Genomic DNA, 12,616 nt, shown 5'->3' with positions numbered 1-12,616 from the left:
AAATTCTTGTTGTTAGTCTGCCCTGCCCCCGGTTACCCAGTCCCAGCTGCTTCTGCCCCCCACCATACTCCAAACCTCTTCACCCCTCCAACTATCCGCTGCCAGTCTTCCCGCGCTGTTACCGCTTCCTGACTGGCAGAGAACCTCTCAGCTCTATCCCCTTCTCTTGGCCTCTGAAAGTTGCCTTGCCCAGGGCTTTGCTGCCTGTGTCAATGGCAGGTAGGGTTGGGGAGCCATCACTTTCTGTGTATTTACTGAACAGTCATCTAGTCACTGACCTCTTCATTAATGTAGAGGTAAGGTTGCCCAGTAGTATGTTGGGCCCTGCCACAATGTCAAGTTCAGCAAAAGTCAAACCTCCAAAAACTTGGAAATACAGAGCTAATGTGCGTGCCAGTGCAACCTTAATTCTGCCCCCTGGAGCTGGCAACAGCCACTGGGTATTCTCTGCCTGCACTCCAGCTGCACACACTGTGATAGGTGTAACTGCACTGAAAGGTAATGGCATTAATTGGAGCAACTTGGTGGAGGTGTGATTGTGATATGAGAAGATCTGGGTCTGAGTCCCCCCGTGTGTGCGGTGAAAGGAAAGAAGTGCATGTGTACCTTGAGCTTCCAATCTGTATCTTTTCTGCACTGAGCTGTGCATGTTGTCAGGAGGAAACAGGGGACTGCTTGCCATGGGAATGGTCAGCAGTGAGATGGGATCTGAGAGCAGTGTGTGTGCTTAACGATGGGTAAGTGAATGTAGAATGTTAGCTGGAACTTGTGTTAGAAAGGATGAAAGAGTTGTAAAAAGATGTGAAGAGATGTTCAATTGACCAATTGTGTGGCTGTTTCTGGGGAGCAGGCTCAAAGTATCTGAGTGTAGAACAGGTGTCAGCAGCTCCTGTACAGTGTAGCTCACCTAAAACCAAATTCTGTCTTAGCAAAGATAAAGTGCTTTATTGTGTGCCCTGGTTGTCGTTTTCCCTAGTACTTTAGTGATAGGCACTGTCATAACCATACAGCTAAGGGTAGCCTAGAATTCCTTCTAACCTGTAAGGGGTTAAGAACCTCAAATAACCTGGTTGGCACCTGACCAAAAGGACCAATGGGGAAAGAAGATACTTTCAGATCTGGGGCGGAGGGGGGGAAGGCTTTGTATGTGCTCTTTGTTTGTGTGTTCTCTGGGGAAGCAGAGAATCATCAGGTCAGAAAACCCCTTCTCCTAAAATCATCTTAAAATGAGTCTCAATATTGCAAAAAGAGTAAGTAAATAAGGCAAGGCATGTTAGATTATCTTTTGTTTTTAGCTTGTGAATTTTCCCTTTGCTAGAGGCAGGTTTATTCCTGTTTTCTGTAACTTTGAAACTAAGCCTAGAGGGAGCTCCTCTGTGTTTGTGAATCTTTTGTTACCCTGTAAAGTTATCTTTCATCCTGATTTTACAGAGGTGATTCTTTCATCTTTTCTTCAAATAAAATTCTTCTTTTAAGTACCGGATTGATTTTTTCAGTGTCCTATAGACGCAAGGGGTTCGGTTTGTGCTCACTTCGTAACCAATTGGTTAGGATATTATTCTCAAGCCTCCCCAGGAAAGGGAGTATAAGGGCTTGGGCGGATATTTGGGGGGAGATAGGGCTCCAAGTGGCCCTCCCTGAATGTATGTTTAAATCACTTGGTGGTGGCAGCATACCGTCCAAGGACAAAAGGAATTTGTACATTGGGGAAGTTTTTAACCTAAGGTAGTAGAAATAAGGTTAGAGGGTCTTTCATGCGGGTCCCCACATCTGTACCCTAGAGTTCAGAGTGGGGAGGGAACCCTGAGAGGCACTATCTCAAATGGCCGGGTGCACATAGGTGTGGTGTTGGAGTAAAGGAAGGCTCATTGCTCACGTCGGTCAGATTTAGGGTTACATTCATAAGTACCTTATCTCTGCATTTCCTACTTATTACAAGTTTGAGTTTTGCTGATCTCTCTTCTGGAGGGGTACCAGACATTTCCGGGGAACCTTAAATCCTGAATTATCATTTTTTGAAAGTGAATTTCCTAGCTTTTTGCACAGAGCAATGTTGGCTGGAGGAGTTAGCAACGCTATAGGCAGTTGCGGGTCTCAAAGAAGTTTGCAGTCAGAGGCAGATAGCAGTACAATGACTTACCCAAGGTCACCCGGGAGGCCTGTGGCAGAGCCAAGGAATTGTCCCTGTCCAGTGCTCTTTCCACGTAGTTGCTGGGTGATTCTAAAGTGCAGCTCCCCGCTCCTGTACTTTTTGTTATGGTGGAATGGGAATAATGGTTATACTTTCAAATGTCTCTCTCCTTCTCCACCTCCTCCTCCTGCCACCATTTCATGCTCTGTCTCCCCTTCTTTCAAGTATTTGTCATGAGCAGTTGGTAACCCAGCCAGTGAGAGCAATCTCTGACATGGTCTGTGCCCCAAGAGCTTGACAGTTTAATTACATGGTGGTTACAGTAACTAAGTACATGAGTGAAGACAGGTGTTTGTCTCTCTCTCTTTCTCCACCTCCTCCTGCCAGCATTTCTCGTCTATCCTATCCAGCCCTCTCTTAGCATTGTAGGACCCAGTAGCTGTCAGATGTACTAGGCTGCTGCACACACGTATTACAGGCAGTAGCATACTGTATGGCACATGCCAGCTTGGGCCTGATGTAGCCTGATCTGAACACTGAGCTGGGCCTCTCACTGCTGCTTCCAGCTGGGCCTCCTGCCCCTGGTCCAGCCATGCCCTAGCTCTGCCCAGTCTGCCCCTCCTCCAAACATTCCCCCTCCCCTATACGCTCTGGGCTTCCCCTCCACACCATACACGGGTAACATGTGCCTTTTAAACTATTCATATTTTGGATTTCAGATGATTAAATTTGTGTTACCTTCAGCTAACCACCCCCACCCCAGTTTCAGTTGTTTGGTGGTGCCCCAATGGCTTTCCATTGATAGTTTGGGAGGGAGCAAGGCTGGTCACTTGAGCTTTGCGTTACCTTGCCAGCTGACTAGTGAGGAGTGACGACTCCCTCTTGGGTGGATAGGCCAATCCTAGAGCCCATTACCTCTCGGTGATTGATTTTTCTATTCCAAGTCCATAAAGTAGATTTTCAATATAAATGCTTCTTTCTTTACATATGTCCCATACATTGATCTTTCAGTAATTATGAGTCTTGACCAGTTATGAGCTTTCTGTAGACATGTCACATGACCATCCTCTGAGAGATGGGTTTGGTGTGATGGTTTTGTCAGGTCTCAGGTGAGAGCTGCTGGCAAAGACCAAGACCTGGTCTACACTACAAGTTTGTCGAATTTAGCAGCGTTAAATCTGAATTAACCCTGCACCCATCCACACAACAAAGCCATTTTTTCAACATAAAGGGCTCTTAAAACTGATTTCTGTACTCCTCCCCAACGAGGGGATTAGTGCTGAAATCGATATCGCCATTTCGAATTAGGGTTAGTGTGGATGCAATTCGAAGTTATTGGCCTCCAGGAGGTATCCCACAGTGCACCATTGTGACCGCTCTGGACAGCACTCTGAACTCAGATGCACTGGCCAGGTGTACAGGAAAAGCCCCGGGAACTTTTGAATCTCATTTCCTGTTTGGCCAGGCAAGCTCATCAGCACAGATGACCATGCAGTCCCAGAATCGAAAAAGAGCTCCAGCATGGACCGAACGGGAGGTACTGGATCTGATCGCTGTATGGGGAGAGGAATCCATGTTATCAGAACTACGTTCCAAAAGACAAAATGCCAAAACATTTCAAAATATCTCCGAGGCCACGAGAGACAGAGGCTACAGCAGGGACACAACACAGTGCCACGTGAAACTTAAGGAGCTCAGACAAGCGTACCAGAAAACCAAAAAATCAAATGGACGCTCTGGGACAGAGCCCCAGACATGTTGCTTCTATGTTGAGCTGCAAGCAATTTTAGGGGGGGCCGCCACCACTACCCCACTCCTGTTCGTGGACTCCGATGATGGGGTACTCTCCGCCATGCCTCAGGATTTTGCAGATGGGGAAGATGAGGAGTAGGAGGACAAGCTTGGGGAGAGCACACAGCACAGCGTTCTCCCCGACAGCCAGGATCTTTTTATCACTCTGACTGAAATACCTTCCCAACCCAACGAAGCCAGAGAGGACTTCTGGTGAGTGTACTTTTTTAAATATAATACATGTTATAAAAGCAAGCGTTTTTTAATGATTAGCCCTGAGGACTTGGGATGCATTCGTGGGCAGTACTGCTACTGGAAAAGTCTGTTAACATGTCTGCGGATGGAGTGCAAATCCTCCAGGGACATCTCCATGAAGCTCTCCTGGAGGTACTCTAAAAGCCTTTGCAGAAGGTTTCTGGGGAGAGCTGCCTTAGTTCGTCCTCCATGGTAGGACACTTAACCATGCTGTGCTAGTAGCAAGTAATCTGGTATCATTGCATGACAAAGCCTGGCAGCGTATGGTCCCGGTGTTTGCTGGCATTCAAGCAACATCCGTTCTTTATCTCTCTGTGTTATCCTCAGGAGAGTGATATCGTTCATGGTAACCTGGTTGAAATAGGGGAATTTGATTAAGGGGACATTCAGAGGTGCCCGTTCCTTCTGGGCTGTTTGCCTGTGGCTGAAAAGAAATCCTCCCCACAGTTACCCACGTGGGGGGGCGGGGGAGGGGCATTGGCGCTGAGCTGTTTGCATTTGGCTAGCAGGGATCTTCCCTGATACCAGCCAGGCAGTGGGGGGAGGGGAAAAGCGATCATCCCATAGAATTAGATGGGGGGAGGGGGTTAGTTTGGTTTCTGCTGCTGCACGTTAACAGGAAAACTGCAGCACTAAATGGCCAACTCAACGGGCTTTGCTTGGTATGGGAAAGGAGGGGGCTGCTGTTATGAAGGCTGCAGAAGCCGAAAGACTATGGCTTACCATGGCCGCCTGCAAGCCGAATTCTGCTGCCCGGCCCTGCGAGTGTGATCTCCAACACCAAAGCCGCAGGCACTCAATATAAGATGCAAAATGCGACCTTGTACCAAAATCACATGGGCTCTGTAATGTGACTAGTGTTGTTCACCGTGAAAGAGTATAGCCTTTGTTCTGTAAAATGTATCTTCACTCCCTTTTTTTCCCTCCAGCAGCTGCAGATGTTTCAAGCCTCCCTTCTCCGTCCCAAAGGCTATCTCAGATAAGGCGGCAAAAAAAAACGCACACGCGATGAAATGTTCTCTGAGCTCATGGGCAGTCGTCCGGCACTGACAGAGCTGTGTGGAGGGACACAATAGCAGAGTACAGGATGGTGGCCAATGAACGTGAGGAGAGGTGACGGCAGGAAGATCAGAGGATGCATGAGGAAATGCTGGGGCTCCTGTGGGATCAAACGGACATGCTCTGGCATCTGGTGGAGGTTAAGGAACGGCAGCAGGATCACAGACTGCCACTGCAGCCCCTGCTTAACCACGCAACATCCTCTCCAAGTTCCATAGCCTCCTCACCCAGATGCCTAAGAACGTGGGGTGGAGGCTCTGGGCACCCAATCACTCCACCCCAGTGGACAGCCCAAGCAACAGAAGGCTGGCATTCAACAAGTTTTAAAGTGGCCTTTTCCTTCCCTCCTCCCACACCCCACCTGGGCTACCTTGTGAGTTATACCCCTATTTTTATAATCAATTAATAAAGAATACATGTTTTTTAAATGATAGTGACTTTATTTCCTTTGCAAGCAAGCTGTGATCGAAGGTGGGAGGGCGGGTGGCTTACAGGGAATTAGTCAACTAAGGGGGCGGGCTCTCATCAAAGAGAAACAAACAGAAGTGTCATACAGTACCCTGGCCAGTCATGAAACTGGTTTTCAAAGCTTCTCTGATGCGCACCGCTTCCTGCCCTGGTGTCTGGCTGCGCGTATTCAACGACCAGGCAATTTGCATCAACTTCCCACCCCGCCATAAACGTCTCCACCTTACTCTCACAGAGATTGTGGAGAACACAACAAGCAGCAATAACAATGGGAATATTGGTTTCACTGAGGTCTGAGCGAGTCAGTAAACTGCGCCAGCGACCCTTTAAACGTCCAAATGCACACTCTACCACCATTCTGCACTTGCTCAGCCTATAGTTGAACAGCTCCTGACTACTGTCCAGGGTGCCTGTGTATGGCTTCATGAGCCAGGGCATTAAGGGATTGGCTGGGTCCCCAAAGATAACTATAGGCATTTCAACATCCCCAACAGTTATTTTCTGGTCTGGGAAGTAAATCTCTTCCTGCAGGTGTTTAAACAGACCAGAGTTCCTGAAGACACGAGCGTCATGAACCTTTCCCGGCCATCCCACGTTGATGTTGGTAAAATGTCCCTTGTGATCCACCAGTGCTTGCAGCACCACTGAAAAGTACCCCTTGCGGTTTATGTACTGGCTGCCCTGGTGGTCCGGTGCCAAGATAGGGATATGGGTTCCATCTATAGCCCCACCACAGTTAGGGAATTCCATTGCGGCAAAGCCATCTAATATGACCTGCACATTTTCCAGAATCACTACCTTCAATAGCAGCAGCTCAATGATTGTGTTGGCTACTTGCATCACAGCAACCCCCACAGTAGATTTGCCCACTCCAAATTGATTACTGACTGACAGGTAGCTGTCTGGTGTTGCAAGCTTCCACAGGGCTATTGCCACTCGCTTGTGAACTGTGAGGGCTGCTCTCATCTTGGTATTCTTGCACTTCAGGGCAGGGGAAAGCAAGTCACAAAGTTCCATGAAAGTGTCCTTACGCATGTGAAAGTTTCGGAGCCACTGGGAATCATCCCAGACCCGCAACTCTATGCGGTCCCACCACTCTGTGCTTGTTTCGCTGGCCCAGAATTGGTGTTACACGGCATGAGCCTGCCTCATTAACACCATGATCTCCAAATTGTGGGGGAAAGTGGTTTTAGAGAAGTGTGTTCATGTCCTCATCACCGCACTGCTGTCGCCTCCTCGCCTGGTTTTTCAGGTGCTGGTTCTGCATACACTGCACGATAATGCGTGAGGTGATTACAATGTTCATAACTCCTGTGGTGAGCTGAACGGGCTCCATGCTTGCTGTGCTATGGCGTCTGCTCCTGCTTGGGCAATCCAGGGAAAACGCCGCGAAATGATTGTTCGCCGTTGCTCTGGCGGAGGGAGGGGCGACTGACAACATGGCTTACAGGGTTGGCTTACAGGGGGTGGCTTTGCGAGAAACAGAATGGCCCCCTCAGGGATAGAACTCAAAACTGGGTTTAGCAGGCCATTGATTTCACGGAGGGAGGGAGGGGAAAATGAATACAAAACAAATCTGGTCTATTTCTTGTTTTGATCCACTTCATCTATCTTTATACATCTTGCTGGCAGCACACTGTGCAATACGACGGCTCGCCATCGTCATCTCCTGGGTGCTCAGCAGAATACAGTGCAGTATGACTGCTGGCCATCGTCGTCTCCTGGCTGCTGATTAAAAAGTGCACTGCCTGTAGGACTGAATCGCCATAAGACAAAACTTAAAAGGGAAATGATCTGGCTGAGTCACTCCCATGTTTGCCCAGGCGCCCCTGACCTCATCGAGGTCAGTTAAAAGAGCACCCTGTACTACGTCGACGACGGCTACCAGTCATACTGCACTGTCTGCTGCCAAAAGGCAATAAACTGCTGCTGTGTAGCAATGCAGTACCGCGTCTGCCAGCACCCAGGAGACATATGGTGAGCTGAGCGGGCTCCGTGCTTGCCATGGTATGGCGTCTGTACAGATAACTCAAGAAAAAAGGTGCAAAACAATTGTCTGCCCTTGCTTTCATGGAGAGAGGGAGGGAGGGATCGGGGGCCCAATGATATGTACCCACAACCACCCGCGACAATGTTTTAGCTCCATCAGGCACTGGGATTTCTACCCAGAATTCAAATGGGTGGCAGAGACTGCAGGAACTGTGGGATAGCTACACACAGTGCAACGCTCCAGAAGACGACAGTTGCCTCGGTACTGTGGACACACTCCGCCGACTACATGCACTTAGAGCATTTGTGTGGGGACACATAATCGACTGTATAAAAACACTTTCTACAAAACCGACTTCTATAAATTCAACTTAATTTCATAGTGTAGACAAGGCCCAAGTGATCCTTTGCCAAGGGATCTCTGTCACTGTCTAACCCCCGTAGGCCAGGGAGAGGACAACTTTCTGCCAATGGCCTTCAGGACGGGTGCTGAGTTCACTGCAGTGACCCCTGACCCCTCTCCATTTCCCTTCTTGGTGTGGTGTCTGGGATGCTGCCCCTCTTCCTGCTCCCCAGGCCACTCCACGTGCCAGGCTGCTGGCAGCCCCCAGTGAGAGACCATCCAGCCCATCAAACTAGTGCCAAACTGCTGGGCCTCCCTCAGTGAAGGCCAGAGCCCTGAATGCTGCCAGCCCTCTCTTTGGGGCCGGAATTGCTCCACAGACTGTTCCCTTCCCAGGGTTCTCCCCCTCTAGTAGAGATGGTCTCTCTTGTTAACTCCTGCTCCAGTCCTGGCATGGTTTGTGGGTGTGGAGGAGCTGGGCCAGTCCAGACTACGGCAGCAGTTTAACCCCTTCTGTGACAGTGTGGGGTTTATATAGCCCTTCACAGGCACCCAGGCCCAGGGAATGGCTCCCTATCAGCCCCATGCCTGATGTGGTGGGGCAACCCACTGGCAACATTGCCTTTGAGGGTGCTGCTCCCTCCTGCTCCCACTCCCTCCTCTCACCCTTTACAGCCACCACAATGCCTCTCACCTTCACTTCCTGAGGCGTGACCCAAAGAAGGTATGTTTTGTTATCCCTTTCGCTACTCCCCAGGGTCCGTTGTGCACCCTCCCTCACTCACCTCTGTCTCAGGAGACAAGGCGGGTCATGGGGTGCGGGTGATGCTCTTCTGGAGATCCATCATCACTGAACGAGTGGCAGCCTTGACCCTCCTTGAAGGTTGCCGGGATGCTGATGTGCACTAGAGGAGAACTGGGGCTTGACTGAGTCCATGGACCATTTGGCCCACACGGTGCCACTGTAAAGCCTGCTCTGCGTGGCTGCCAATTGCTGCTGGTGGCGTTGCGCCCGTAAGTCCCAGTAACGCTGTCTTCAGCGACTCGAGAGCATGAGCACCAGCCTCAGGCAGACTGGTAAGAAGCAGGGAACAAACCCCAAATTGATTGTGAGGTCGATTTGTAGATTTCACCAACCAAGTATCCAGTGTAAAGGCTTCAGGCACTGTAACAGCATTAACATGGAATCACAGACAGTCCCCTTGGGTCATCCCGTAGATCTCACCATGTAGGTGAGCTCACCTTTGTGACGGATGGTCCCTTACACCAGGGGTTCTCGACTTTTTTCTTTCTGAGCCCCCTCCCCGCAACATGCTGTAAAAGCTCCACAGCCCATGTGGGCCACAATAACTAGTTTTCTGCATAGAAAAGCCAGGGCTGGCGTTAGGGGGTAGCAAGCAGGGCAACAGCCTGGGGCCCCATGTCAGAGGGCTCCCACAAAACTACATTGCTTAGGCTTTTGCTTCAGCCCCTGGTGGTGGGGCTCAGAGCCCTGGACTTCAGTCTCATGCGCTGAAGCAATTTTAGCTTTCTGCCCTGGGCCTCAGCGAGTCTAATGCTGGCCTTGCTTGGCAGCCCCCCCCGTTAACTCCTTGTGGCCCCCAGGGGGCCCCCGACCCCTGGTTGAGGACGACTGCCTTACACGATGAATCACAGCAGTGTTAAGGTTACTGCCAGTCCCAAAAGGACTAGTCACTTACTTAGGTCAATTGAGTCTTAGATCTCACAACAAAGACAAAATTTGTAGCCAGTCCTGTAATAACCTGTATTTAGATTTATTTAAAAGGAAACGAGAGTTGTTTACAAAGTTAAAGCAGGTTAAAGCACATGCAGATGAGTTACAGTCTTAATTTTCAAAAGGTAATAGAAGCTTCTCTAATAAGCAAGCTCTACATGTTCTTTAGGACTAACCCAGGCTAAGGAGCTGGGGATCTCTTGCTTATGCCTAGAAACTTTGCCCCCCAGAGTCCAAGCAGCATACAGATAATCAGTTCCTTCTGTATGGGGTTTTTATCCTTTTTCTGCTATGTGCTCTGAGCTACAAGCTCAGCTAATGGGACATCAAGAGCACACCAACACTCTTTTGTCTTCTTTAACATCCCATAATAGTCTATCTGGTGTTGATGGACCTTTCCTGCCAGGCAGGCTGTAATTAATTCTATTGCCAATCAGCACTTCTCCGAGGTAAAGTCTCTCTCCTGTCCGGTGATTTACAGAGCCACAGAGGCTCACAGTGCAACTAGTCAGATATTAACCCAGGCAGCAACTCAATAAAGCATTCAATAAAATCTAAACACGAAACACATTGTTATAATACTCATCCCTGTTTTAACAATAGTAATACAGGTGAGCCAGACTGATTCCAGCTCTGCGTTTGTCCATGTTAAATTAAGACTTGGGAGCTTTTGCAAGAGCTAACACCTCATCTGCCAGTGTCACAGGCAGGATGGGCAGGGATGGTGTCTCTAGCCTCTCTTTGCCAGAAGCTGGGAATGGGTGACGGGATAGATCACTTGATGATTCCCTGTTCTGTTCATTTCCTCTGATGCATCTGGCATTGGCCATTGAGCTAGATGGAGCATTGGTCTGACTCAGTGGGCCGTTCTTATGTTCACAGCCTCAATCAGGAGTATCTACTTATTTGACTCACTGGGGAGCCACAGAAAGAAAAAAGGTGTGCTGAGGCAAAAAGGCCTAGTCTTACAGCCCGTGGGGTCATGTTTTCCAAAAGCTAAAACTAGGCCCAGCCCATGAAAGGGGGCACTCCCAGGAGAGACTGCATAAAGGCTGGAGCATCAAACGACTTTGTAAACCTGAGACAGCTGCCTTGGGGACAATGACAGGGAGAGTCCCCCAAAGTGAATCCTTTGATTCTGGTCTTTGGTTTACAGAATAATAGAACTGGAAGGGACCTCGAGAGGTCATCTAGTCCAGTGCCCTGCACTCAAGGCAGGACTAAGTATTATTTAGACCATCCCTGAGAGGTGTTTTTCCAGCCTGCTCTTAAAAATACCCAATGATTGAGATTCCACAATCTCCCTAAGCAATTTATTCCAGTGCTGAGCCACTCTGACAGTTAGGAAGTTTTTCCTAATGTCCAACCTAAACCGCCCTTCCTGCAATTTAAGCCCCTTGCTTCTTGTCCTATCCTCAGAGGTTAAGAAGAACAATTTTTCTCCCTCCTCCTTGTAACAACCTTTTATGTACCTGAAAACTGTGATCATGTCCCCTCTCAGTCTTCTTTTCTCCAGAGTAAACAAATGCAATTTTTTCAATCTTCCCTCATAGGTCATGGTTTCTAGACGTTTAATCATTTTTGTTGCTTTTCTATGGACTTTCTCCAATTTCTCCACATCTTTCCTGAAATGTGGTGCCGAGAACTGGACGCAGTACTCCAGTTGAGGCCAAATCAGTGTGGAGTAGAGAGGAAGAATTACTTCTTGTGTCTTGCTTATATACTCCTGCTAATACATCCCAGAATGATGTTTGCTTTTTTTGCAACGGTGTAACATTGTTGACTCATATTTAGCTTGTGATCCACTATGACCCCCATATCCCTTTCCGCAGTACTCCTTCCTAGGCATCATTTCCCATTTTGTATGTGTGCAACTGATTGTTCGTTCCTAAGTGAAGTACTTTGGATTTGTCCTTATTGAATTTCATTCTGTTGACTTCAGACCATTTCTCCAGTTTTTCCAGATCATTTTGAATGTTAATAGTATCCTTGAAAGCACTTGTGACCCCTCCCAGCTTGGTATCGTCCGCAAACTTGATAATTGTAACAGAGAGACTCTGATACTTGGAGGGTTTCACCATGTCTCAGAGGGTTGAATCCTGGTGGGAGGGGGCTAGGCCTGTACTGGAATAAGATCACTCTGTGCTTCACAGGGTGGCAGAAACTAGAATGTCCATTAGCAGGGAAAAATCCTGGGGGGAATCAGCATGCGGAATGGACAAAAATCCCGTCTGAATTCTCTCACATTGCCCTTCTTGCCCTGGCAGGCTACAGAATAATGTCCACATTTCACTCCAGATCATCCTGTCCTCCCAGGGGGAAGGAAATGGCTGCAATGGAGCTGGCTCAGGTAAGGAATTATCAGGGAGCTGGTGGTGGGTTCTGCTTGGAGGGAGAGGAGCAGTAAATGCATAGGAGGGTGGGAGCTGCTAGAGGCAGTGGGGGGCAGGAACTATCTAGTGTGGAGAAATGGAGGGGACAGGATGTGACAAACCTGCTGAGACTTGTGTAATCTAGGGTGTGATGGGTTGTCACCCCGGGGTGCAGTCTTGGGGGCTTCTGGGAACGACTGTGCCCTCTAACCCTCAAGCTGGGCTGGCCGTTTTCACACTGCTTTGCTGGAGATTCAGCCAGCCTCTCCAGGCCCTGTTATCACCCAACACGACAGCAGGTGGCGCCATGCATCCAACTAAGCTACCTGAGTGCTTTACCTAAGCCACTCAAGGACAGATAGAAGACAACAATCAGTTTCCCAGCGATAAGTGATAGCAAACAGATCAAAGCAGATTACTTAGGCTTAGTTTGAGTTTTTGGTTATTTGCTAACATACTCGGTGGATAGAATT

General features: G+C 48.8%; 1 protein-coding gene and 1 long non-coding RNA gene across 7 annotated transcripts in view; both read left to right on the top strand.

The window, feature by feature from the left end:
- Positions 1 to 12,616, top strand: part of LOC144258265 (uncharacterized) — a 75,693-nt gene that overhangs the window by 49,874 nt on the left and 13,203 nt on the right. For 2 of the 5 annotated variants that reach the window (XM_077806703.1, XM_077806702.1), the window contains exon 2: positions 12,070 to 12,121. The exons of 2 other annotated variants lie outside the window; for them this stretch is intronic. In XM_077806703.1, coding sequence (XP_077662829.1) covers positions 12,070 to 12,121 — 52 coding nt within the window. Of the gene's footprint in view, positions 1 to 12,038; positions 12,122 to 12,616 lie in introns of all 5 variants that reach the window. One more of the 5 variants, XM_077806704.1, reaches the window with a different exon arrangement.
- LOC144258334 (uncharacterized) lies at positions 2,158 to 5,664 on the top strand. 2 transcript variants are annotated; one of them, XR_013344669.1, is made up of 2 exons: positions 2,158 to 4,135; positions 5,110 to 5,664. It is a non-coding gene; the product is annotated as an uncharacterized LOC144258334 (long non-coding RNA). The 2 variants fall into 2 exon arrangements; XR_013344670.1 differs by having other exon boundaries at positions 5,107 to 5,664.

This window comes from Eretmochelys imbricata, chromosome 28 (genome assembly GCF_965152235.1).
Source record: "Eretmochelys imbricata isolate rEreImb1 chromosome 28, rEreImb1.hap1, whole genome shotgun sequence".
NCBI lineage: Eukaryota > Metazoa > Chordata > Testudines > Cheloniidae > Eretmochelys > Eretmochelys imbricata.
Note: the sequence above shows the minus strand (reverse complement) of the source record. Positions and strands in the feature narration are given on the sequence as shown.